The 26,536-nt window shown below is 53.7% G+C and overlaps 1 protein-coding gene across 2 annotated transcripts; it reads left to right on the top strand.

Annotated features, from left to right (window-relative positions):
- The first annotated feature begins 327 nt into the window (after positions 1-327).
- Positions 328-26,466, top strand: radil2a (Ras association and DIL domains 2a). 2 transcript variants are annotated; one of them, XM_056584888.1, is made up of 16 exons: positions 329-1,052; positions 1,218-1,547; positions 2,699-2,934; positions 3,949-4,265; positions 6,533-7,216; positions 7,416-7,453; positions 9,027-9,241; positions 9,428-9,537; positions 11,768-11,987; positions 12,588-12,760; positions 16,661-16,805; positions 17,374-17,549; positions 17,631-17,913; positions 20,845-20,966; positions 21,769-21,908; positions 24,558-26,466. In XM_056584888.1, the coding sequence occupies exons 1-16, from the start codon at positions 925-927 to the stop codon at positions 24,658-24,660; spliced, it is 3,420 nt and encodes a 1,139-aa protein (XP_056440863.1). In that variant the 5' UTR covers positions 329-924; the 3' UTR covers positions 24,661-26,466. The 2 variants fall into 2 exon arrangements, with proteins under 2 accessions (XP_056440864.1, XP_056440863.1); XM_056584889.1 differs by lacking the exons at positions 20,845-20,966; positions 21,769-21,908; positions 24,558-26,466 and having other exon boundaries at positions 328-1,052; positions 17,374-17,545; positions 17,631-17,832.
- Positions 26,467-26,536: the final 70 nt, after the last annotated feature.

A 26,536-nucleotide genomic window follows, 5' to 3' on the forward strand; every position in this document is an offset into this window, starting at 1 on the left:
GAGAATAATTAAAATACAACAAAAATGATATACATATGGAACTTGATGTATAATTTAAAACAGCAATATCAGAAACATGTTACAACACAAATGGATATCCCTTTATTGAAAGTCTCTCTCTCTCTCTCTCTCTCTCTCTCTCTCTCTCTCTCTCTCTCTCTCTCTCTCTCTCTCTCTCTCTCTCTCTCTCTCTCTCTCTCTCTCTCTCTCTCTCTCTCTCTCTCTCTCTCTCGCTCTCTCTCTCTTCCCCCCTCCCCCCCCTCCCTCCCCCCTTCTAACTGTAGGCCTAAGTCCCGCCTCTCATCAATAACGCCCTATTGGAGAATCACGTTCCAGCCGTAAATCACCCATCGCCCCATGTGCCCGGAGACGTCAGAGCGGTAGTAGCAGGGGGCAGAACTCTTGCTCCTCACTTTTTGAGTAGGCCTACTCGGCCGCGGAGGACGTCAGGGAGACGAGCTCAGGGTATCTCCTCTAACGGACCAGCGGACGAGGACTGTAGGGGCGGCTGACGGTACCGGGACGCGGCGTGTGGAGGGTGCTTCGTGTCGGTGTCTCATTTGCAGAGTTCAGTGTTCCTGTTGTGGACTTTCACCTACATTTTGCGTTCCATGGATTGCTTTTGACCACAATAATATAGTGGATTTATTTTAACTATTTAAAACATTTAACGCAACTTTTCCTTCTGGATTCGGCGACTGTGTGACGGATACCAACGAAAGGTTCTTTGGCGGACATGGACATCAACAACAACTCACCGTGCAACTCAACGACAAGTGCAGCGCTACGGTCCTCGTCAGGAGGTTGAACCCTACCGGCAGAACCGGGAGGTTCCCTCATCCTAACGGAGGACTGGGCTGGAGCATGGAGCGCTCCTGAGCACCTCGACCTTCTACTTCAGTCTGGTAGTGAACCACAGGCACCATGATCTCGGAGGAGAGGAGCAGTTACTTATCCAAACAAGCCCTGAACTTCCCGGTGGGCTTGTTGATCGGCTCTCCGAAGAGGAAGCTGGCCAAACTGGGGAGGAAACCAAGCAATGGTTCTTTACAGTAAGTCACCTCTAAACATCAATAAGCTCTTTATTCAACACGGACTCTTTGATCCGACTCTACGGTTTGTAACGCCTCCGTTTCTATGGCGTTTCATGCTGTTACTTCTTGTGTGGCTATTAAGTCCGATTGCCTGAATTCCTCCTGATGTTTCCCCTCCCTCAGGTCCAACCACTCGGACGTCACGGTGCGCTCCGCCGAGGGAGCGGGCGTCAGGCAGCCGGCCAAGAGCAAGATACGGCGGCACAACAACCGTCTGTCCACCGTATTCACCCGGAGTCCCAGCCCGGGGGACGGACCAAGGGCCGCGGGGCGGAGGGCTGCGGCGGGGGAGGGGCTGGCCCAGGACGACCCGGCGGAACTGTCCAGTCAGATGTCTGCCCCAGGCATCCTGAAGGTCTTCGGCAGTGACATCTGCCAGGGGACGCACTACAAGAGCGTGCTGGCCACCGTGCACTCCAGCGCCAAGGAGCTGGTGAAGGAGGCTCTGGAGAGGTGAGCGTTCTGGACAGTGGTCTGTTCATGGATCAACTTTCTGGATTTTCATTTCTCTCAACAAAGGTTCAGCCCATCCGTCCTCAAACCACGCTGGGAATGTCTCCTCATCATGTCTCCTTCTGATGTCTCCTCCTCCTCCTCCTCCTCCTCCTCCTCCTCCTCCTCCTCCTCCTCCTCCTCCTCCTCCTCCTCCTCCTCCTCCCTCTCCTCCCTCTCCTCCTCCTGTCTCCTCTTCCTCCTCCTCCTCCTCTCTCCTTCCTCCTCTGTCTCCTCCTCCTCCTCCTCCTCCTCCTCCTCATCCTCTGTCTCCTCCTCCTCCTCCCTCTCCTCCTCCTCCTCCTCCCCCTCCTCTGTCTCCTCTTCCTCCTCCTCCTCTCTCCTCTGTCTCCTCCTCCTCCTCTGTCTCCTCTTCTTCTTCTTCCTCCTCCTCCTCCTCTTCCTCTTCGTCCTCTTCCTCCTCCTCCTCCTCTTCCTCCTCCTCCTCTTCCTCTTCTTCTTCCTCTTCCTCCTCTGTCCCCTGCTCCTCTGATGCCTCCTCCTCTGTCTCCTGCTCCTCTGATGCCTCCTCCTCTTTCTCCTCCTCCTCTTCCTCTTTGTCCTCTTCCTCCTCCTCCTCCTCCTCCTCTGTCTCCTCCTCCTCTTCCTCTTCTTCTTCCTCCTCCTCCTCCTCCTCTGTCTCCTCCTCCTCTGTCTCCTCCTCCTCTTCCTCCCTCTCCTCCTCCTCCTCCCCCTCCTCTGTCTCCTCTTCCTCCTCCTCCGCTCTCCTCCCTCCTCTGTCTCCTCCTCCTCCTCCTCTGTCTCCTCTTCTTCTTCTTCCTCCTCCTCTTTCTCCTCCTCCTCTTCCTCTTCGTCCTCTTCCTCCTCCTCCTCCTCCTCCTCCTCTGTCTCCTCCTCCCCCTCCTCTGTCTCCTCTTCGTCCTCTTCCTCCTCCTCCTCCTCCTCCTCTTTCTCCTCCTCCTCTTCCTCTTCATCCTCTTCCTCCTCCTCCTCTGTCTCCTCCTCCTCTTCCTCTTCTTCTTCCTCTTCCTCCTCTGTCCCCTGCTCCTCTGATGCCTCCTCCTCTGTCTCCTGCTCCTCTGATGCCTCCTCCTCCCCCTCCTCTTCCTCTTCTTCCTCCTCCTCCTCCTCCTCCTCCTCTGGGTCTACAGGTACTGTCTGGAGAAGGAGGACCCCAGCCACTACCTGCTGTGCGACGTGATTGGCCAGACGGGGGCGGACCACCAGTGGAGGAGGGAGTGTTTCCGGGTGGTGGGCGACCAGGAGCGCCCCCTGGTGCTGCAGTCCCTCTGGAAGCCCAAGGACGGATTCTCCCGCCGCTTCGAGATCCAGAGGAGGGGCAGCGTGGAGGAGCAGCGGGCGCAGGACACGGACACCGTCACCGCAGGTACCCGCTCTGACCCCGACCCCCCCTGACCCCTGACCCCCCGGACCCTGACCCCGACCCATTAAACACTGACTGCTGTCAGCCTCTCATGGAGAGTCCATCCAATAGGGAGCTTTGGTGACTTTGGTCCCTCCCTCTCTAAGTCTCCAGTCCTGTTGCTTTCACACACTCGTGATTGACAGGCTTGATGGCTCAACTGAACCAATCAGGGCAGGGAGCCCCTGATTGGACTTAAATGAGCCGGGGCGGGTTATATAGCTGTTGACCCCCTGGTCCTTTGGGAGGGGGGCATCGGGGGCTCATTGTCTGTCTTATCAACAGACAGGGGAGGGGGGGGGGGGGGGAAGGAGGGTTAAGGCTTAACAAAAGCTGTTAATGGGGGTCCCCCCCCCTTATCTTTATTGTAGAGGCGCTGGGCCCTCTAACCCTCTTAGGGTGGGGGGTGTGGGGGCTCAGGGGGTTCAGGCTGTCGGCTCTGGGTGAGCAGGGTGACGCGTCGGAGTGACATGTCGGGTGATGTGCTCCACATTCCAGCGGCTATGGAAACAAACGGCTGAATGGTGTTTACGCTGGGGGGGGGGGGGGGCCCCCGCTCCCGCCCTCTCCTTCCTCTCCTTCCCTCCCTCGTCTCACTCCCCTCCCTCGTCTCACTCCCTTCCTCTCCTTCCTCTGGAGGAAGGAGATGGGGGTGGAGGTGGGGGGTGGGGGTGGGGGTGAACAGGCAGGAGGAAGCGGCTCTCCTGTTGCTGATAGCAGGGTGAGCCCCCCCCCAGGGAGTCAGAGGTCCACGGTCTGGGGACCAGGTCCGCTCTGCCCCCCCCAGGGAGAGGGAGCGGATCAGGAGGGTCTTCATGTTCCCAGGTCGTCCTCTGGGTGTTGACTCTTTGCTGTCTGTCTGCCCCCCCCCAGGCCTCAACGCCCAGGGTTAGGGTTAGGGTTACCCTAACCCTAACCCTAACCCCCCCAGGTCGTCCTCTGGGTGTTGACTCTTTGCTGTCTGTCTGCCCCCCCCAGGCCTCAACGCCCAGGCCCGCCGGCTGACGCAGCGGGGTCGGGCCCGGGTCACCTCCCTGTTCCTGGAGGGCGGCGGGGCCGCTGACCCGGGCCTCTGGAGGAGCCTGAGCGAGATGGACCTGCTGTCGGGGGGCCGGGCCCCACAGACCCCCCTCAGCGAGGACCCCGAGGCGGAGGCAGACAAGGAGGTGCAGCGCCGGCTGGGGGTGGAGAAGGAGGAGACGGAGAGCAGCGACGACTGCTCCACCCAGTTCTCCGTCCACCCGCCCTTCGACTTCCCCTACTTCCTGCTTCTCCAGGGCTACAGCCACAAGCAGGTGAGCCAGCAGCCAATCGCATTGGTTCAGATGCATCATTCCAGTCCGTCATTGGTTGGAGCGACCGGCTCGCTAAGGGTCCACTCATGAACCCCAGGACCACTGGGAGAAGGTTGACTGCTGGGCCAACACATTGGTACCACACGGCCCACCTCCAAAGTTAGCGAGTTACTCAAGCCAGAATCGATCCTGAGAGATCAAGAGAGGGCCATGAAAGATCCCCCCCCCCCCCCGAACTCTCTTAACGAGAGAAAAACCAAATAGAGAACTATTAACCGTTACTGGGAAGCAAGGCATCTCTTCCCCACAAAGGAAGAATAGAAAGAAAGAATACTTGTTGCATTACTGTAAATATGAACTGTAAATACTTCAACCTGATAATACTATATCATATTTAATTCCTTCTAATTTAATGAACAATGTTGAGTTGTTTACGTACTGAAGTGATTTAGAATCAGACAAAACATCCTTAAACTGCCTTGAGGCTCCTAGAGTCGCCGGCTCCTAAGAAAATACTTCTTAATACACGCTTTGTGACGAATCCCAGACCAACGACATCATGGTCAAGGGGGATTATTTTTCTGTTGTCTTTGATCGTGACTTGATGAATGATTGACAGAGGATGGTTTCCTATCACAATGTGACTCCTCTCCTTTCAAAGGTTGATAAGCCTGACGTTGATTCTATTCTTAGAAGATAATGTGTTAAACAAGCGCTCTTTATTGGTACTATAAAGTAACACACTGCCAGGGAAGTATTGGTGAGTGTCCCTCATAAACAAGTCATCAACAAATGTATGACAAGCAATTCAGCTGTCTGTAATCAACATACGAAACTGCAGAAATGACGTTTTATAAATTGTCACGTACATACAAAATAAGGATTTAGTTTCTTTAATAATCCCATTTCATGAGTTGGCTCCCTGTTAATGACTTCATTCTGAGGAAGAGGAGGTTAGGAATAGGCTTAGGGTTCCTGCTCTGGAAGCAACAGACTTATGTTTACGGGGAATGTCAACGAGATGTGGAATTATTTCAGTCTGGAGTCTAAACACTGTTATAAAAAAAGAGTGAAACTGTGTTTTTACACTTCTGTCGGCCCAGTTAATTCTGAAAACATAAAAACAGATTGTTTCTCTGATGTTTTAAGGTTTCATGGCTTTTTGGTTTAAATTAAACCTCCCGTTTTTTTATTTCTACAAATTCTTTCACTCCATAAAGTCATGGTGGTCAGTGTTTCATTTGTGTTTGGGTTTCTCTTTCATTCGTTCCTCAGTATTTATCTACAGATGTAGATACACCACTAACCCTAACCCTGACCTGAGTCTACTGAACCATACCTCATATAAGATACACCACTAACCCTAACCCTGACCTGAGTCTACTGAACCATACCTCGTATAAGATACACCACTAACCCTAACCCTGACCTGAGTCTACTGAACCATACCTCGTATAAGATACACCACTAACCCTAACCCTGACCTGAGTCTACTGAACCATACCTCGTATAAGATACACCACTAACCCTAACCCTGACCTGAGTCTACTGAACCATACCTCGTATAAGATACACCACTAACCCTAACCCTGACCTGAGTCTACTGAACCATACCTCGTATAAGATACACCACTAACCCTAACCCTGACCTGAGTCTACTGAACCATACCTCGTATAAGATACACCACTAACCCTAACCCTGACCTGAGTCTACTGAACCATACCTCATATAAGATACACCACTAACCCTAACCCTGACCTGAGTCTACTGAACCATACCTCGTATAAGATACACCACTAACCCTAACCCTGACCTGAGTCTACTGAACCATACCTCGTATAAGATACACCACTAACCCTAACCCTGACCTGAGTCTACTGAACCATACCTCGTATAAGATACACCACTAACCCTAACCCTGACCTGAGTCTACTGAACCATACCTCGTATAAGATACACCACTAACCCTAACCCTGACCTGAGTCTACTGAACCATACCTCGTATAAGATACACCACTAACCCTAACCCTGACCTGAGTCTACTGAACCATACCTCATATAAGATACACCACTAAGCCTAACCCTGACCTCGTATAAGATACGCTGACGCTGCCAACCCATTTACAATATCAAACATGACTTAAGCCATGATCTGGGTCGTGGGCCGTCCACATGGGGGGCATCGATCAGTCCACCTCTTAATGTCGGGGGGGGGGGGGGCGTGGGCAGGACCTGGTGCGTGATCCTAACCCTAACCCCCCCCCAGGACTTCGTGGTGTACCTGCTGAGCGGGGGCTCCACTGTGTTCGGCCGCTCCGTGGAGCCGCTCAGCGCGGAGGACGAGGAGCGGCTGCAGGTGGACATCGTGCTCTCCGCCCCCGACGTAGCCCCCCAGCACTGCTGCGTGCGCCGCCTGGAGCCGGCGGGGGGGCCCTCCCAGACCCTGACCCTGCTCAGGCCCCTCCACGGCGCGGCCGTCACCCGGAACGGCGCCCCGCTGGGGGGGGAGGTGGCGCTGGCCCCGGGGGACCTGGTGGGGCTGGGGGGCCACTATCTCTTCATGTTCAAGGACCCCACCCGCCCGGCCGGCGACGCCCGGACCCCGGCCTGGATGGCCCGGCTCCGCCCGGAGGAGGCGGGGCGGCCGGTGTCCTCCTGCCTCTCCTGCGGCTCCTCCTTCGCCCAGGGGGCTGGCGGGACGCCCCCCCGGAGGCCCCCCTGCTGGCGGGACCCGGACGGCTCGGTGGCCTCGCTGGTCTACGACCTGGGGCAGGAGGACCGGGTCTTGCAGGAGGTCCTGGCCCTGGTGGACCCCGGCGGCCCCGAGCCCAAGCTGACCGCGGCCTTCCTGCTGAGCCTGTGCATCCAGCACGCGGCCGCCAGCTTCCAGCCCGCCCACTTCCGGAGGCTTCTGCTGCGGATCGCCGGCCAGATCCAGCTGGTGATGTGGGTGAGTCCGGAAGACCGTATTCCTGTCTTTACTCCGCAAGTGTGGGGGATCGGAAACCTCCGAAATGGGGCGGCATCATGTTCCACACTCGGAGCGGGGAGGGAAGAGGCGATCAGAAGCGGGATAAAGAGAAAAAAACTCAAAACTGTTAAGGTTAAGCAAAGTTAAAAGGGTTTCTTTTCTATTTCCCCCGTCCCAGGAGAAGACGAAGGAGCTTGCAGCCACGCAACCAGACACGTGAGTAATATCTGTCTGTCTCTGTCTCTGTCTGTGTGTGTGTGTGTGTGTGTGTGTGTGTGTGTGTGTGTGTGTGTGTGTGTGTGTGTGTGTGTGTGTGTGTGTGTGTGTGTGTGTGTGTGTGTGTGTGTGTGTGTGTGTGTGTGTGTGTGTGTCAGATTTTAGCTGGACGGTCTGTCTTCACTTAACGGTTCTAATCTGTTTTGCTACTGCTGCACTTTTTTTATTGCTTACATGACAATATAACACTTTCAGAAGTCACAATCAGTCATTCTGGTTCAGTAGAATGAAGGCAGCAGTCCTCTGTTGAACTCTAAAGTTGTTTCAGTGACAGGCTTTCTTCTGATTGTACACGTCAGCCTTTTTACCTCTCTGCTTTGACCCCAAATAGTTCCCCAAACAAATCAGGGCCCGGGCTAAGGGATTATCTCCTAACCCGTGAACATGTAACTGTACTGTGCTAACCCTAACCCTAACCCTAACCCTAACTCGTGGGAACAAAGTGAACCACAGCATGAATCACACTTTATCCATTTAACTAATACCTGGACAGAGTAATACTGAACCTAACTAAGTGTTGCTGTTTGGATAATCATTTTACCTGGAACATCCCATAACCCTTCTGCCACCTTCCTGCCACCCTAACCCTACCTTCATACACCTTCATAAACCTTCATACACCTTCATAAACCTTCCTCCAGCTTCATAAACCTTCCTCCAGCTTCATACACCTTCATAAACCTTCATACACCTTCATAAACCTTCCTCCAGCTTCCTCCACTGTCCTCCACCTTCCTATTGGTCCTCCACCTTCCTCCACCTTCATAAACCTTCCTCCACCTTCCTCCACCTTCCTCCACCTTCCTAATCGTCCTCCACCTTCCTAATCGTCCTCCACTGTCCTCCACCTTCCTATTGGTCCTCCACTGTCCTCCACCTTCCTCCACCTTCCTATTGGTCCTCCACTGTCCTCCACCTTCCTCCACCTTCCTATTGGTCCTCCACTGTCCTCCACCTTCCTATTGGTCCTCCACTGTCCTCCACCTTCCTATTGGTCCTCCACTGTCCTCCACCTTCCTCCACCTTCCTATTGGTCCTCCACTGTCCTCCACCTTCCTATTCGTCCTCCACCTTCCTATTGGTCCTCCACTGTCCTCCACCTTCCTATTCGTCCTCCACCTTCCTATTGGTCCTCCACTGTCCTCCACCTTCCTATTGGTCCTCCACTGTCCTCCACCTTCCTATTCGTCCTCCACCTTCCTATTCGTCCTCCACTGTCCTCCACCTTCCTATTGGTCCTCCACCTTCCTATTCGTCCTCCACTGTCCTCCACCTTCCTATTCGTCCTCCACCTTCCTATTGGTCCTCTACTGTCCTCCACCTTCCTATTCGTCCTCCACCTTCCTATTGGTCCTCCACTGTCCTCCACCTTCCTATTCGTCCTCCACCTTCCTAAATGGTGACCACCCCCTCTCTCTGTAGCCATGACGACTGAACACACTTTAATAACCCCAAGCCCCAATACACCGTGGGGGTCTGAGTGCCGTGTTGCTGAGGCTGTGTCCCCCCCCAGGGGCCCCTGGGACGGGGCGGAGGTAGAGGCGGGGGCCGGGCTGCTGAGCATGGAGCAGCTGGGCCCCGGGCTGGGGCCCCTGCTGCTCTGGATGGCCAACGCCATCGAGCTGCTGCAGTTCATCCAGCGGCAGGTCCCCGGGCTGCTGCCCCCCCGCAGGCCGGGCCGGGAGGACCAGGGGCCCCCAGAGGACCAGGGGCCCCCAGAGGACCAGGGTACGGGGCGGGAGGAACATGGCTAATGCTGCTACAGACAATATCAGTTGCATTACACGGCTGTGTTAATCAAGTCTGTTTAGAAATACTTGAGGATTAGAATAAAAGAAAAGGAATACTTGATTATTAGGTAGCTGAGCTGGTGTCAGACGTCTCCCTTAACGCCGCCCCCCGCTGCACCCCCAGGCTACGGGGCGGAGCTGGCGGCCACGCGGGCAGCCTGCGAGGAGGCCATGACGGTCCTGGAGGAGGTCATCATGTTCACCTTCCAGCAGTCCGTCTACTACCTGACCAAGGTGAGCTCCGATAGGTCCTCTGGAGCCGCGCTACGCAGCGGTCGTCCCTAACGAGGCGGTCGTCCCTAACGCGGCGGTCGGCCCTAACGCGGCGGTCGGCCCTAACGCGGCGGTCGGCCCTAACGCGGCGGTCGGCCCTAACGCGGCGGCCGGCCCTAACGCGGCGGCCGGCCCTAACGCGGCGGCCGGCCCTAACGCGGCGGCCGGCCCTAACGCGGCGGTCGGCCCTAACGCGGCGGTCGGCCCTAACGCGGCGGTCGGCCCTAACGCGGCGGTCTGCAGAAGGGTTACACTGGACTACACGGGAGGCTAGTTGTGGACCCGGGGGTTCGTTAGCGATTTGCTGTTCTGATGGAAGTTCTCGCCACCCTGACCCCAGCATGACCCCATCCAGACCGGCTCAGACTCTCGGCAAAGCATGTAACCAAGGCAACGCTGGTCAGGGGGCGATCCAGGAAGAGGTGGGGAGGAATTTGTGTGTGTGTGTGTGTGTGTGTGTGTGTGTGTGTGTGTGTGTGTGTGTGTGTGTGTGTGTGTGTGTGTGTGTGTGTGTGTGTGTGTGTGTGTGTGTGTGTGTGTGTGTGTGTGTGTGTGTGTGTGTGTGGACTTCTGTGTGAGAACGGCCGCTGTGCCAGAAGTGACAGTTGTAAGGACCTGTAAGTGAATCACATCACAGTCCCCAAGGGCATGATGGGTAACCATGAGCGGGTTGTGTTGTGACTTTAAGCAGGTTGTGTTGTGACGTTAAGTGGGTTGTGTTTTGAGGCTGAGGCTGTTGTGTTTGGCCGTGATGTATCTCAAAGTACGGTTCCAGGGCCACTTTGTTCCATATGCTGCTCCCTGCATGACTCTCCTGTCTATTTTCACATGGAAACAGGGTGAGGGTTAAGCAGCTGCTGCCGCTGGGCTGGGATTTCCTGCATCCGCTTTCCCGATACCTTTCCCCTCATCTGTACAAACTGTCCAGAGTCTGTCCACACCAGACAGCCAGGTCACACCTCTCCGTCTCTGTCCCTCTAGTCTCCCTCTCTCTACTTCCGTCTCTCTGTCTCTCTCTCTCTGTCTCTCTCCCTCTCTCTGTCTCTCTCCCTCTCTCTGTCTCTCTCCCTCTCTCTGTCTCTCTCCCTCTGTCCGTCTCTCTCCCTCTGTCTGTCTCTCTCCCTCTCTCTGTCTCTCTCTGTCTCCCTGACTCTCTCTGTGTTTGAATAATCAATGTCGACATTGATCATTCAAAAAAAACGTCTCTCTCTCTGGCCTCATCCTGGTCGTAGTTTGGTTCCATCTCTCTCTGGTCTTGGTTTGGTTCTATCTCTCTCTGGTCTTGGTTTGGTTTTATCTCTCTCTGGTCGTAGTTTGGTTCTGTCTCTCTCTGGTGGTAGTTTGGTTCCATCTCTCTCTGGTGGTAGTTTGGTTCTATCTCTCTCTGGTGGTAGTTTGGTTCCGTCTCTCTCTGGTCTTAGTTTGGTTCCGTCTCTCTCTGGTCGTAGTTGGGTTCTATCTCTCTCTGGCGGTAGTTTGGTTCCGTCTCTCTCTGGTCGTAGTTGGGTTCTATCTCTCTCTGCTCGTAGTTTGGTTCTAACTCTCTGGTGGTAGTTTGGTTCTATCTCTCTCTGGTGGTAGTTTGGTTCCGTCTCTCTCTGGTCGTAGTTTGGTTCTATCTCTCTCTGGTGGTAGTTTGGTTCTGTCTCTCTCTGGTCGTAGTTTGGTTCTATCTCTCTCTGGTGGTAGTTTGGTTCTATCTCCCTCTGGTCGTAGTTTGGTTGTCCACTCCATTTCCAAGCAGCTTTCAGCCTATTGGGAAGATTGTCTAAGTTTCTTTACCCTAAGCCAGGGCGTGTTGCTTCAAGCTGAAGCTGTGAGAACCTAAGCCCACTGAGAACATTCAGGCCTGGGTTCACATTCAGTACATTCAGCCAGTGCTTTGTGGCAGGGTTATGTATGAACGTATTCATACCACAAGGTGGTTGCATCTCTTGAGGCAAAGGGAAGCTCTCAGACCCGATATCTAGTCATCTTTTCAAAGACTGTAAATTGTTTTATGATATACTTTTTATGTTTTTTTTACCTTTAAGTTAGTTTTAATCTAGGTTTCTAGGAGATACAGTCTACCTCATTTAGGCCTAGACATTAAATATATTTAGCACTTGAGTTTCTCTCTCTCTCTGTCTGTCTGTCTTTCTCTCTGTCCATCTGTCTGTCTTTCTCTCTGTCCATATGTCTCTCTCCACAGAGCATGTACTGCGCTCTACCTGGGCTGCTGGACGGGAACCCGTTCTCTGAGAGCGTTCAGCTCCGGGTCCCGGGCGGGGTCCGGGTGATCCTGGGCGTCCTGTCGGAGACCCTGAAGCTGCTCAAGGTCTTCCTGGTCCACCCGGACATCTCGCGGCAGCTGTGTGCTTACCTCTTCTACTTCATCAACGCCTCAATCTTCAACGCCCTCATGGAGAGAGGTGAGAGTGAGAGAGAGAGAGTGAGAGAGAGAGAGAGGGAGAGGGGGAGAGAGAGGGAGAGAGGGTGGGTTATATACCAACAGAACGAGTTGCAGCGAGAGACGGAGGGAGATTTATATCTTCTGAGTCTGTGTGCTCACAAGGTCATCATAGGTGCTGCAGATGCAAGAGCTGTGATTGGAGGGTGCTAAGTTAGGAATGCAACAACCATCCGATTGGTTCAGCGAATCCCTCTTGTCTGTTGTCTCTTGCCTGGTACACCGGCCCTCAAGCAGCCCATGAAGGCTTGAGGGACCGGTGTACCAGACTGTTCTCAGGCAGCCCATGAAGGCTGGAGGGACCGGTGTACCAGACTGTTCTCAGGCAGCCCATGAAGGCTTGAGGGACCGGTGTACCAGACTGTTCTCAGGCAGCCCATGAAGGCTGGAGGGACCGGTGTACCAGACTGTTCTCAGGCAGCCCATGAAGGCTGGAGGGACCGGTGTACCAGACTGTTCTCAAGCAGCCCATGAAGGCTGGAGGGACTGGGGTTTCATATCTCTCTCCAGGACCGCTGGCTGTACTTCCGTACCCGTCTCATGTGTCTCTGTTGTGCTGCAGGTTCCGGAGGCGGGTTCTACCAGTGGTCGCGGGGGGTCCAGATCAGGGCCAACCTGGACCTGCTCATGGACTGGGTCCAGAGCGCGGGGCTGGGAGACCTGGCGCTGGAATTCTTCAGGAAGCTGTCAGCTGCCGTCAACGTCCTGGCCACGCCCAAAGAGAACCTCCTCCAGGTAAAGGGCTGGTCTTTCACTTCCTGTTTGTCTCAAGCCGATTGGACAGCTTTGAGACAATTGAGCAGAGTTGTTATGTGTCTTGAGGAGGTTTCAGTTACGTCCGTCTCCGTTTGTGATGTCACAGCAGGACACTAAATCCTGGAGCCCTTCGGTGGGTTTGTCTCTCGCTGGAGGTAGAGCAACAGCGGTCTGAGGCGGTCTGAGGCGGTGTGAGGCGGTCTGAGGCGGTCTGAGGCGGTGTGAGGCGGTCTGAGGCGGTCTGAGGCGGGTCTGAGGCGGTCTGAGGCGGTTCTGAGGCGGGTCTGAGGCGGTCTGAGGCAGGTCTGAGGCGGTCTGAGGCGGTCTGAGGCGGTGTGAGGTGGTTCTGGGGCGGGTCTGAGGCGGTGTGAGGCGGGTCTGAGGCGGGTCTGAGGCGGGTCTGAGGCGGGTCTGAGGCGGTCTGAGGCGGTTCTGAGGCGGTCTGAGGCGGTTCTGAGGTGGTCTGAGGCGGTCTGAGGCGGTGTGAGGCGGTTCTGGGGCGGGTCTGAGGCGGTCTGAGGTGGTCTGAGGCGGTTCTGAGGTGGTCTGAGGCGGTTCTGAGGTGGTCTGAGGCGGTCTGAGGCGGTGTGAGGCGGTTCTGGGGCGGGTCTGAGGCAGGGGTGAGGCGGGTCTGAGGCGGGTGAGGCGGTTCTGGGGCGGGTCTGAGGCAGGGGTGAGGCGGTCTGAGGCGGGTGAGGCGGGTCTGAGGCGGTGTGAGGCGGTTCTGGGGCGGGTCTGAGGCAGGGGTGAGGCGTGTGAGGCGGGTGTGGCGGGTGAGGCGGGTCTGAGGCGGGTCTGAGGCAGTTCTGAGGGCTGCAGGGATGGTTCTGGTGCAGTTTGGAGAAACTCACTGAACCGATCTCCCTTAAGGACTAGAGAGTAAACAGAAAGATTGAAGATGGTTTTATTGTCATATGCACAACAATTACAGAGCAGTCGCTGGCAATGAAGTTCTTTAGTCTTGGAAACAGGGGATTGTTGTTTTTCGTGGCTCTCCTTAATCCCTTAAGGATTCCTTCACCTCCTCTTTCCAGTGGTTCGTGTTGAGCTTTATTGTGTGCGTGGTAAACGGCACCACAATAAGGAGCCGGAGATCGTTGTAAAGCACGTTGTTAAAGCAGAGCCATAAAGCGCTGCAGGTGGAACGGTCTGGAGGAACCAGGGTCACGTTCTCACGCCAGGGAACGGCTCTGCTCCTCTGGGTTTATGATAAGGGCCATCTGGTGTCGGAGATTAGGGCCGTAATCTGCTGCCACTGTTGATACTACTGAGCCACTTAACAAAAACACAGGAATCAAAATCCAACATACCCAAGAGCCCTGGGAAGGCCTCCCACAGGGTACTGTCTGGGGTGTTAGGGTAAGGGTAAGGGTTAGGGTGAGGGTTAGGGTTATACTGTCTGAGGGGTGAGGGTTAGGGTAAGGGTTAGGGTTAGGGTTATACTGTCTGAGGGGTGAGGGTTAGGGTGAGGGTTAGGGTTATACTGTCTGAGGGGTTAGGGGGTTAGGGTTAGGGTTATACTGTCTGAGGGGTGAGGGTGAGGGTTAGGGTAAGGGTAAGGGTTATACTGTCTGAGGGGTAAGGGTGAGGGTTAGGGTGAGGGTTAGGGTTATAATGTCTGAGGGGTTAGGGGGTTGGGGTAAGGGTTAGGGTTATACTGTCTGAGGGGTGAGGGTGAGGGTGAGGGTTAGGGTAAGGGTTAGGGTTGGGGTTAGGGGTTAGGGTTAGGGCACACGGAGCACAGACCACAGGGCTCAGTACTTAAGTGTGTTTGAGTATCCAGTGTGTAGGACGTCTGTTCAGTAGAGCAGGTTGACTCCCTCCATGTTATTCTGAGTCTTTCTCCCGCAACATCCCATAATTACAGCTGGGCTGTTTGTGTCTTTGTTGTGTTCGGTCCTCTTTGGGTTCTTGTGATGAGAACTCAGCTCACATAAACACAGAAGTCTCTTCAAATCAACCTTTATTTAATCCCTACAGTCCCCACATGGGGAGATGGGGGGTCACTATGGTCTACAGCGTCTGACCCCCCTCCCAGACCAGGTCCCCACGAGACCGGGTCCCTGAAGAGTCCTGGACCCGGCTCACCTCTCATGGTTTGAATGGTTGCTAAGCAAGTCGGGTGGTGTTGGATGGTCGCTAAGCAAGTCGGGTGGTGTTGGATGGTTGCTAAGCAAGTCGGGTGGTGTTGGATGGTCGAGGAGAGGAGGCAGAGCTCATCTTTGGGTCAATCCAGTTCCGTGTGATTGACAGCGTGGTCATGACACAGTGTTTTAGCCACAACACAGCCGTCTATAGTGGGTTAGGGTTAGACAGTATAGACAGAGCCGTCTATAGTGGGTTAGGGTTAGACAGTATAGACAGAGCCGTCTATAGTGGGTTAGGGTTAGACAGTATAGACAGAGCCGTCTATAGTGGGTTAGGGTTAGACAGTATAGACAGAGCCGTCTATAGTGGGTTAGGGTTAGACAGTATAGACAGAGCCGTCTATAGTGGGTTAGGGTTAGACAGTATAGACAGAGCCGTCTATAGTGGGTTAGGGTTAGACAGTATAGACAGAGCCGTCTATAGTGGGTTAGGGTTAGACAGTATAGACAGAGCCGTCTATAGTGGGTTAGGGTTAGACAGTATAGACAGAGCCGTCTATAGTGGGTTAGGGTTAGACAGTATAGACAGAGCCGTCTATAGTGGGTTAGGGTTAGACAGTATAGACAGAGCCGTCTATAGTGGGTTAGGGTTAGACAGTATAGACAGAGCCGTCTATAGTGGGTTAGGGTTAGACAGTATAGACAGAGCCGTCTATAGTGGGTTAGGGTTAGACAGTATAGACAGCCGTCTATAGTAGGGCCCGACCGATATTGATTTTTGAGTGCCGATGCCGATTATTTTCAGAGAAAAATTACGATTACGATTTAATCGGCTGATTAAATCGTAATAATAATAAAACATAATAATAAAAAAAAATAAAGAGCATATAAAACGTAGTTTTTGATACCTTAAATATACTTTAACCACTTTTGACGAATATGTGAATTGAATGCAGAACCTTTGAGTGTTTTAGAATACATTTGCAGTCAAAAATGAGTGCAATGTAAAATGGAAAATAAATAACTAACTCCCAATGTGCTGCGCTCGTGAGCAGTGACTAACACGTGCGTGCTGAGCAGTATGGTCTCACCGTTAGAGTCTACAGTATAACAAATTAACATGGCCTGGGACCTAAAGAAAAACAGGCACAACATGCTCAAACAACGCGTCTTGTGTACATTGGTGAGGTGAGCACGCAGCTGCCTGAGCGAGCGTGCTTTCATGTTGTACGGTAAAATTCAATCTCCTCTTTTTTACTCCAGCTAAAGTTGTTAGTTAGCAAGGCGAGTAGGAGCGCAATCTGCAGGATACTAAGCGCAATAATATTTAAAAAAAAAAGAAAAAAAGAAAATCGGTTGTAATCTGCGTCTTTTTGGCCGATGCCGATTATTTTCAAAAAGGCTATAATCGGCCGATTAAATCGGCAGGCCGATGAATCGGTCGGGCCCTAGTCTATAGTGGGTTAGGGTTAGGGTTAGACAGTATAGACAGCCGTCTTTAGTGGGTGGTGCTGAGGATCAGCTTGATGAGCTTACAGCCTCCACCTGTGTCTGTCTGAGGTCAACATGGAGGCGCTTTAGTCCGTGGGAACCGACGCTGAGGACACGTGAAGCTGGCTCTGGTTCTCAGGAACTGAAGAGCAGAGCTGTCCTTCCTCCAGCTCTCACACTCGGTGTGTGTGTGTGTGTGTGTGTGTGTGTGTGTGTGTGTGTGTGTGTGTGTGTGTGTGTGTGTGTGTGTGTGTGTGTGTGTGTGTGTGTGTGTGTGTGTGTGTGTGTGTGTGTGTTGCAGGCCTCCTGGAGATCTCTGCGGGGGGAGTTCTCCGCCCTGAACCCCGCCCAGTTGCACCACATGCTGAGGGAGTACAACTCAGGGAGGCCCCCCCCTCCCGGCTGGAGCCCCCCCCCCGACGAGGCCGGGGACGCGCTCAGGACGGGTGTGTGTGTGTGTGTCGAGTACACACAATATACGCATCAATATATATACATTTCTAATTATTGAATTAAAAAAAAAAAACTGGGCCTTACTGAGGCCTGCGACTGAAGGATGAACATTTGTAATTTTGGACTAATTTTCAAATTACCTTTCCCTCCTTCATTGGAGTTGGGGGAGCAGCTGCAGCCCCCCCCCCAGGGGCCCAGGCACAGAAACATCTGGAGCATGAGAGGAGGCCATGGAGTGAGACGTCAAATAACCTCTCTCTCTCTGTCTCTGTCTCTGTCTCTCTCTGTCTCTCTCTCTCTCTCTCTCTCTCTCTCTCTCTCTCTCTCTCTCTCTCTCTCTCTCTGTCTCTGTCTCTGTCTCTCTCTGTCTCTCTCTCTCTCTCTGTCTCTGTCTCTGTCTCTGTCTCTCTCTCTCTCTCTCTCTCTCTCTCCCTCTCCCTCTCCCTCTCTCTGTCTCTGTCTCTGTCTCTGTCTCTGTCTCTGTCTCTGTCTCTGTCTCTGTCTCTGTCTCTGTCTCTCTCTCTCTCTCTCTCTCTCTCTCTCTCTCTCTCTCTCTCTCAGCTGACATATTGGAGAGTTTTGAGGACCACCCCCCCCTGGTCCTGCCCAGCGGGTCCTTCCACCTGGAGCTGGGAGGGCCCCCTCTGGAGCGGGGCCTCTTCCTGCAGCTCCAGCGCCTGCAGGACCTCCTCCAGGGGCCCTCTGAGACCCGGGCCCCGGGCCCTCCCACACGGCAGGTAGAGACCCCCCAGGACCCCTCGGCGCGCCGTCTGGAGGCGGAGCCTTAAACCTTCTCTTCTGTGATTGGTTGACCTCAGGAGACCCGACAAGAGGAGGACCAACAGGATGTCACCACGCCTGACCCCCCCTCCCGGGCGGCGAGGCCCCCCCCAGGCGGGGCAGGCCCCCGCGGGGAGCTGAGCGGCGGCGAGGCGCGACTGACCCAGAAGCTGCGGAGCCTGGAGCTGCAGGACGGGCTGCCGGGCGGGGCCGGCCTGGGCTGCCACAAGGGCCTGGCCCTGGACCCCTCCTGCCTGCTGACGCCCCCCAACACGCCCCAGGACCCGGAGCTCCGGCCGGCGCGGACCCAGCCGACCACAGGTGGGCGGAGCGCCCGGGGGCCCCCAGAGGGGTCCCCCAGAGGGGTCCTGGGTGTAGGACTCGAGCAGAGTTCAAGGGGCTCTCTCTCTCTCTCACTCTCTCTCACACACACACACACACACACACACACACACACACACACACACACACACACACACACACACACACACACACACACACACACACACACACACACACACACACACACACACACACACACACACACACACACACACACACACGAGACGGGTACGGAAGTACAGCCAGCGGTCCTGGAGAGAGATATGAAACCCCAGTCCCTCCAGCCTTCATGGGCTGCCTGAGAACAGTCTGGTACACCGGTCCCTCCAGCCTTCATGGGCTGCCTGAGAACAGTCTGGTACACCGGTCCCTCCAGCCTTCATGGGTCTGCTTGAGGGCCGGTGTACCAGGCAAGAGACAACAGACAAGAGGGATTCGCTGAACCAATTGGATGGTTGTTGCATTCCTAACTTAGCACCCTCCAATCACAGCTCTTGCATCTGCAGCACCTATGATGACCTTGTGAGCACACAGACTCAGAAGATAGAAATCTCCCTCCGTCTCTCGCTGCAACTTGTTCTGTTGGTATATAACCCTCTCTCTCTCTGGTCTTGACAGTAGTCTCTCTCTCTCTCTCTGGTCTCTCTCTCTCTCTCTGGTCTCTCTCTCTGGTCTCTCTCTCTCTCTCTCTCTCTGTCTCTCTGTCTCTCTCTCTCTCTCTCTCTCTCTCTCTCTCTCTCTCTCTCTCTCTCTCTCTCTCTCTCTCTCTGGGTGTGTGTTCTCCTAGCCCGTTTCCTCTCCAGCTTCTGTTGTTATTGGAGGCCTCTGAGATGAGGTCACCAGAAGTGAGGTAGCGGAATGCTGGTAGAGATTGCAGGAATTAGTGTGTGTGTGTGGGGGCGCTTTAGGTCAGATGACCTGCTCTCTGAAAACGGATATGGTCATCGTGAAGTACCAATTTGACTTGTTTTAAAACAATTGATGTCTTAATCCCATCTGAGTTGGGTTCCCTAGTATTTAGATGAAGGGATAGGGTTAGCCTAACCCTACCCTACCTTTACCCTAAGCCTAACTCACTAGGGTTAGGGTTAGGGTTAAGGTAGGGTAGGGTTAGCCTAACCCTACCCTACCTTAACCCTCAGCCTACCTCACTAGGACCCCGCTGTATGGCGTCTCAGTCTAAAGTCAGAGCGGCCGTTCGGTCGCAGGAGCAGAGAGGGTTTAGAGATGCAGAGGACAGAGGAGATAACTCAGACCTGCTCTTCACCTGCTGGCCGTAAAACACTAAGCCGGTCTGGTCTGGCCGCCCTTACCCCGGGAAGCAGATTACTGGAGGCTTTAAGGCGCCTCCATCGCTGTCCTCTCCAGCAGCTCTGAAGTACAGCAGCACTCAAGGGAATGCAGCCTCTGCGGTCTTCATTAGATGATGTTGTGGAGGTCAGATAACACTGGGATTAACACTGGGATTAATGATGGGGGTTGAGGTTTGAGGATGGGGGGGTTGGTGATGATGGGGTTGTTAATGGTGAGGCCAACCCTTAGGTTAGGTTAGGGTTAGGTGACCCTAACCTAACCCTAACCCGGTGAGGCTGGTCCAGTGAGGTCCCATTGAGGTCCCAGTGAGGCTGGTCCCAGTGAGGTCCCAGTGAGGCTGGTCCAGTGAGCTCCCAGTGAGGTCCCAGTGAGGCTGGTCCCAGTGAGGCTGGTCCCAGTGAGGTCCCAGTGAGGCTGGTCCAGTGAGGTCCCTTTGAGGCTGGTCCAGTGAGGTCCCAGTGAGGCTGATCCAGTGAGGCTGGTCCAGTGAGGCTGGTCCAGTGAGGTCCCAGTGAGGCTGATCCAGTGAGGCTGGTCCAGTGAGGCTGGTCCCAGTGAGGTCCCAGTGAGGCTGGTCCAGTGAGGTCCCAGTGAGGCTGGTCCAGTGAGGCTTGTCCAGTGAGGTCCCAGTGAGGCTGGTCCAGTGAGACTGATCCAGTGAGGCTGGTCAAGTGAGGCTGGTCCAGCAAGGCTGGTCCAGCGAGGCTGGTCCAGTGAGGTCCCAGTGAGGCTGGTCCAGTGAGGTCCCAGTGAGGCTGGTCCAGTGAGGCTGGTCCAGTGAGGCTGGTCCCAGTGAAGCTGGTCCCAGTGAGGCTGGTCCCAGTGAGAATGGTCCCAGTGAGGCTGGTCCAGTGAGGTCCCAGCGAGGCTGGTCCCAGTGAGGCTGGTCCAGTGAGGCTGGTCCCAGTGAGGCTGGTCCAGTGAGGCTGGTCCCAGTGAGGCTGGTCCCAGTGAGGCTGGTCCCAGTGAGGCTGGTCCCAGCGAGGCTGGTCCCAGTGAGGCTGGTCCCAGCGAGGCTGGTCCCAGCGAGGCTGGTCCCAGCGAGGCTGGTCCCAGCGAGGCTGGTCCCAGTGAGGCTGGTCCAGCGAGGCTGGTCCCAGTGAGGCTGGTCCCAGTGAGGCTGGTCCCAGTGAGGCTGGTCCCAGTGAGGCTGGTCCAGCGAGGCTGGTCCAGCGAGGCTGGTCCAGCGAGGCTGCCCCCCCGGCAGTGGTCCCGGTCCGCGGCTGATCCCTTAATCCGGCCAGCGGGGCGGCGGTGCGTCAGGGAGGCGGTCAGCAGCCGTCATGGGAGTTCACAGTCGGACGGCCGCATGGAATCCTGATCGGCATTGTTCTGCACGGGGGTCCCGGGAGGGGGGGGGGCAGACGGGCTGCATGTGAGTGAAGGGGGGGGGGGGGCCCTGGGGAGGCGGGGGAGCAGGCTGGGAGCGTTACTGTTGCATGCTGCAGGCGGGGGTGATGTGACGGGACATACCAGTGTGGACCGGCCTCAGGACCCCCCCAGCTCCCACGGAGCTCTGATGAGCGTTAGGGGTAGGGTCTGATGAGCGTCGTTCTGCTTCTGAGGTTCTCCACCCTTCCTCCTCCTCCTGGGCAGGTGTAGGCGTGATGGAGGAGACGGACCACACGGAGAATGATGAAGATGATGAAGATGAGGTGTTCACCGTGGAGCTCAACCGAGGCCCACATGGTCTGGGCATGGCTCTGGTGGACGGACTGGTAAGGATCACTCACTCACCCAATTACTCACTCACTCATCCTGATCACTCACTCACTCACCCACTGACCTGTACACTCCACTCACTCACCGACTGACCTGTTCACTCACTCACTCACTCACTCACTCACTCGCTCATTGACCTGTTCACTCACTCACTCATTGACCTGTTCACTCACTCACTCACTCACCCGATCACTCACTCACTCATTGACCTGTTCACTCACTCACTCATTGACCTGTTCACTCACTCACTCATTGACCTGTTCACTCACTCACTCATTGACCTGTTCACTCACTCACTCATTGACCTGTTCACTCACTCATTCACTCACTTACTTACTCATTGACCTGTTCACTCACTCACTCATTGACCTGTTCACTCACCCGATCACTCACTCACGCAACCATTGCCTCCTCACTCACTCACTCACTCACTAGTTTGTACCAGTTGCTGTCGCAGGACTCGGAGCAGGCGGTGTACAGAGAAGTGTTTGCCGCCTGGGCTAATCAGATTAGACTCTCAGCAGGAGCATTAAGGGTTCCAGACACACCAGTCTAATCACTGAAGGGACGGAGTGACCCCATGCTGAGACCTTGGTCCTCGCTGTAGTATTAACCCTGTTTACGTGTGGAAACGATGTCCGTTTATCAGTGAAATGAATAGATCCATCCTCTCCAGAATGGCTGTCCCTAGTCCCGGGTCAGCTCTCCTAATGGGTCTGGACGTTAGGGTCAGGGTTAGGGTCCTCCACCAGACTGTGGGGGTCTGGATGTTGAGCTCTCCGTTGTGTTCCTGTGCAGAGAACCCCTCTGAGGTCCAGCGGTGTCTACGTGAAGTCGGTGGTCCCGGGCTCCCCAGCGGCCCGCTGTCTGAAGCTCCGGCCCGGACACCGAATCCTAGCTGTCAACGGCGTCAGTCTGGTGGGCATGGAGTACCCCACGTGAGTCCCCCACACCCCACAGCCCAGAGCCCTGACCCCCAGAGCCCCTAACCCCCAGAGCCCCTAACCCCCAGAGCCCCTAACCCCCAGAGCCCCTAATGCCTCGTGGGGTGTCTGTGTGGTGAGTGTCTGTGTGGTGAGTGTCTGTGTGGTGAGTGTCTGTGTGGTGAGTGTCTGTGTGGTGAGTGTCTGTGTGGTGAGTGTCTGTGATGAGTGTTTGTGTGGTGAGTGTCTGTGTGGATTATATTTGTGTCTGTGGTGAGTGTCTGTGTGGTGAGTGTGTGTGGATTGTCTGTGTCAGTGATGAGTGTCAGTATGACTGAACTGATTTGATATCAATGTGTGTATGTTGTGTTTACAAAGATCTCATTTGCGGAAAGGTTTTCTATAATTTTTCCAAACCGGAACAACGTAAGCACTAATCCCGGGCAGGTAGGCCTACAGTAGGGATGTTCATAGAAACAAGTGCCAAGCATTTACAATCGCTAGGTTAGCCCGAAATAGCTAGGATAAGACGCTACACGATGCTAAGTACTATTTTAAGTGCCATGATGTACAACATGCATTCAGTTCATAAGAGGGGTGTGGGGTTGGGGTGTGGGGGTAGGGTTAGGGTTAGGGTGAACTCTGAACAACTGAGTCTTGAGTCTCTTGCTGAAGCTGGTGAGCCGGTGAAGGCGATGCAATCATAATATAATAATCGTTATGTCTCATCGTCTACCTGAGATAAAGTGATTGCTGGAGAATCATCTACTGGGTTTCTACTCTCCCCTCGGTCAGCAGAGCGACCCCTCTGGGGCTCTTCAGGGCTGATGGGAGGGTCAGGGTTAGGGTTAGCTCTAATGTACAAAACCAGAGGAGCTGGAACGGAGATCTTCAGTTGTCACTGATCTGTTAGAGCTCTGAAGAGCTGTCAGATGGCCCTACTCTATGTTGAGAGATATTGTATATTAACATTATATATGTATATTTATATATGTATATTAGTGCTGTCAGTTTAACGCATTATTAACAGCGTTAACGCAAACTAATCTGAACAGCGTTGATTTTTTTATCGTGCGATTAACGCTCTTTTGGCTTGGCGTTGTCGTTCTTCAGTTGTCGATTTTTCACTTGCTGTCTAGCAACAACTACGTTACGTTAGAAAAACTACAACACCATACCGGATCTAGCTGCACCGGAAACAAAACAACAAGCCTGCCGCACAAACTTGTTGGGGCAAGCAAGGATACGGAGCGGGTGAAAAACTCCTTAAAAGTGTGTGTATGTTTGTGTGTGACTCTGTTCAAGCCTGCACAAGAGTTCAATGTTGTCATTAGCTGTTACGTCTTTCTGACCAATCGCAGTTCAAGGCCCACCTGGGCTGTACCACTTCAGGAGGGGCCGCTCAGTTACTCCCCTCTAGACAAAATCGACTTGGTTGCGACGTTGACAGTTGTTGCGGCTGTTTTGTTGACTGAGGCCCCGTCCACACGAAGCCGAAACAGTTACGGTTTCGATCTATCCGGTTTCGGAGTATCTCCGTAAAGACGGAGTCAAGCGAAACCGGGTAGATCTGTAGAAACTCTGTAGTACACATTCCAGGCCCATAAGGGGCGCTGCTTCTGCTACAGCAATCCAGAAGGAAAATAAATAAGAAGAAGAGGCGAGCATGCGCATAAAGGGTGAGACTCCGCGGGCTTAACAGTCATTGGCTAGAGGGTCGAGGGGTGGGGCGATGACGTCATCGTTTACGGTTTTGGTCGGTTTCAGGCGTCCACACGAATCCAAAACGAAACCGGGTAGATTTCAAACCACCTCCGTGGGTGGTTTCCGAAGTTTGCGGTTTCGGTCAGCGGATTCGCCGGCTTCGTGTGGACGTAAGGCCGAACCGTACAAGACCTTTGCGGTTTCGCCATGAAATCGGCTTCGTGTGGACAGGGCCTGAGTGAAAGGTTGCGGTTGCACAGCTCAGGCTGCCGGACGGAACTTTTATAAACGCAATATTGTTATCCCGCAGTAATCAGCCCTACAGCCGCGAAACCTTAACGGCCCACCGGGAATTCTCCCGATTACCACTTCGCCGACGTGTGTGTGTGTGTGCCTGGTAATGTGTATAGGCCTACGTACGGTAGGAATATTCATACTGGTTTAAATAATAAATGTTATAGTATTTCCCATCTTTGCTGAGCAAGAGTTTTGTTCGAAAGTTGAAACAAATAAAAGCCTGGGCTATTGAAGTTTTACGGTAGGCCTACCACTGTCATGCACCTACCCGATGTCAAGTGGACCGGTTTCAATTCATTGCGGGTCTCTCTTCTTACCATCTTACCAAATATATTTTATTACTGTCGTTCTCAACACTCTCTGATCTCACCAAAAGGCTAGCAGCACGAAATCAAGGGATATTTAGAATATAATTTTTTTTGTGATTAATCGCGAGTTACCTATGACATTAATCGCGATAAAATATCGTAATCGCTTGACAGCACTAATGTATATAAATATATCCCACCCTATTATATACAATGGGTTTGATCTCACAGATGCATGCTGGGATTGGGTGTCATCGAGTACAAAATACGTTTTCATGTCTTTTAGCAAACTTTAGTGTTCCTCTCATTCGTTTATTGGTTCTCTTTCTTTCTCCCTCCCTCCCCCCTCCCCCAGTGGCAGGGAGCGCATCCGGTCAGCAGGAAACAACCTCAGATTGCTGGTGGCCACCGACCACTCCAGGAGGTCCAGCGAGGACACCATGATCACCAAGTGCTGAGGGCTGGGACCAGGAGGTGGTGGTGGTGGTGGTGCTTGTTCTGCTCACCCTCAAGTGTTCTTGGACCCAGCAGAGGAGCGAGTGGGGGTCTCTGCAGCACGGCCCACTCCCAAAGGCTCCACGGCCGCTACTCCTCACTCCGATATCATCCCAGAAGGAGAGAAGGAGGAGAAGATCTCAGCAGCTGGGAAGGAAGGAAGAAAGGGAGGGAGGGAGGGAGGGAGGACGGTGGGTCGCCTGAGGTCCTCAGCTCTGTTTTCCTGGAAGCTTTTCCCTGTATTGTATGTTTTCCATGAAGCTGACTGGGTAGGGTTAGGCTAAGGGTTACCCTAACCTAACCCTAACCCTTTCACTGTATTGTATGTTTTCCATGAAGCTGACTGGGTAGTGTTAGGCTAAGGGTTACCCTAACCTAGCCCTAACCCTTTCCCTGTATTGTATGTTTTCCATGAAGCTGACTGGGTAGGGTTAGGCTAAGGGTTACCCTAACCTAACCCTAACCCTTTCACTGTATTGTATGTTTTCCATGAAGCTGACTGGGTAGGGTTAGGCTAAGGGTAACCCTAACCTAACCCTAACCCTTTCACTGTATTGTATGTTTTCCATGAAGCTGACTGGGTATGGAACACACGCATCTGTGTTAGGGCCCCTGAGGAGTGAACCACTGAACCAAAGACTGAACCGCAGAGCAAGCGGCCGGGGGGGACTCAAACCAAGTCCCTAGGCGCGCGTCCGGCCTCACATTCGACAACGTCTGCCTGGCGGGAAATCAAAGGCCTCATGAAGAGCCGAGCGGTGGGCTTCCTAACCCTAAACCCAGTCTGGCCTGTTGTCACAACCTGATCTGACCCCTGACCTATCTATGGAGAGAGACACAAACACAAACGCACGCACACAGTACAATCACGAAATATACCTGCCAAAGATATTTCTATTTAATTGGAAGTGGGAGCCGATCAATCTTTAGACGTGTTTCTAATTACCTTCTGAAGTGTCCAGGACAGCATATGAAGACTCATGAGCTGTCCTTTTTGGGAGAGAGTTTGTAGAATGATTTTAAAAGAACAAAGCAGTGACTGAAAGACAAGAAGGGAGTGTAAACTGAAAGAGTGTAAATCCTGGAGGGTTAGGGTTAGGGTTAACCCTAACCCTAAATCCTGGAGGTGTCTGGTTCCACAGGAGAACAGCCCTCAGCCAATCAAACGACTGGAATAGAAACATCTGAATCTGGGAGAGTAAACTGGACATGCACCGTGACGATTAGTTTAAGAGTTGGGGTTAGGTTTAACCCTACAACTCGTGTATGGATGCGGTTATTTGAAGCGCTTCTATGGATGGAAATGAAGGCCTATTCTAAGTATTTGTTAAAATACTGTTAGCCTGATACCTGATGAGCCTCGAGGCCATCAGAACCATCACAGACACATGGATGTTTAAACAAAGCGTCTACAGCAGCCAAAGCCAAGCAAGAAACCCGTTGGACCCTTTAATGTCCAAGAGAGGCCGAAATATTGGACTGTATTTATCTGTAACAAGCGGTTTAACGCCATACTCTGTCATCGTGAAGTCTGTCATTATCTTTCCATTTTGTAATATTTATATCGCTCCATAGTGTATTATTTTTTTAAACATACTGAATAAATTCTGTCTTTGGAGCTCATTCCAAATTTGGTTTGTTGTCGTTCTTCCTCACGTTTCTCACCTTCCCCAACACAGATGTTCACACACGGCGCTTTACGAGCAGAACAGGAGTGTTTACAGGCTCGTCGATGGGGGGGGCATGTGACAGCGCAGCAGGAAGGGCGTGGCGGCGAACCAAGCAGAGCTCAGCCGCCCGCTGCTGTTTATAGCTCTGTGGTTTGGTGTTTCCACTACT

This window comes from Gadus chalcogrammus, unplaced genomic scaffold (assembly GCF_026213295.1).
Source record: "Gadus chalcogrammus isolate NIFS_2021 unplaced genomic scaffold, NIFS_Gcha_1.0 GACHA024, whole genome shotgun sequence".
Classification (NCBI taxonomy): Eukaryota; Metazoa; Chordata; class Actinopteri; order Gadiformes; family Gadidae; genus Gadus; species Gadus chalcogrammus.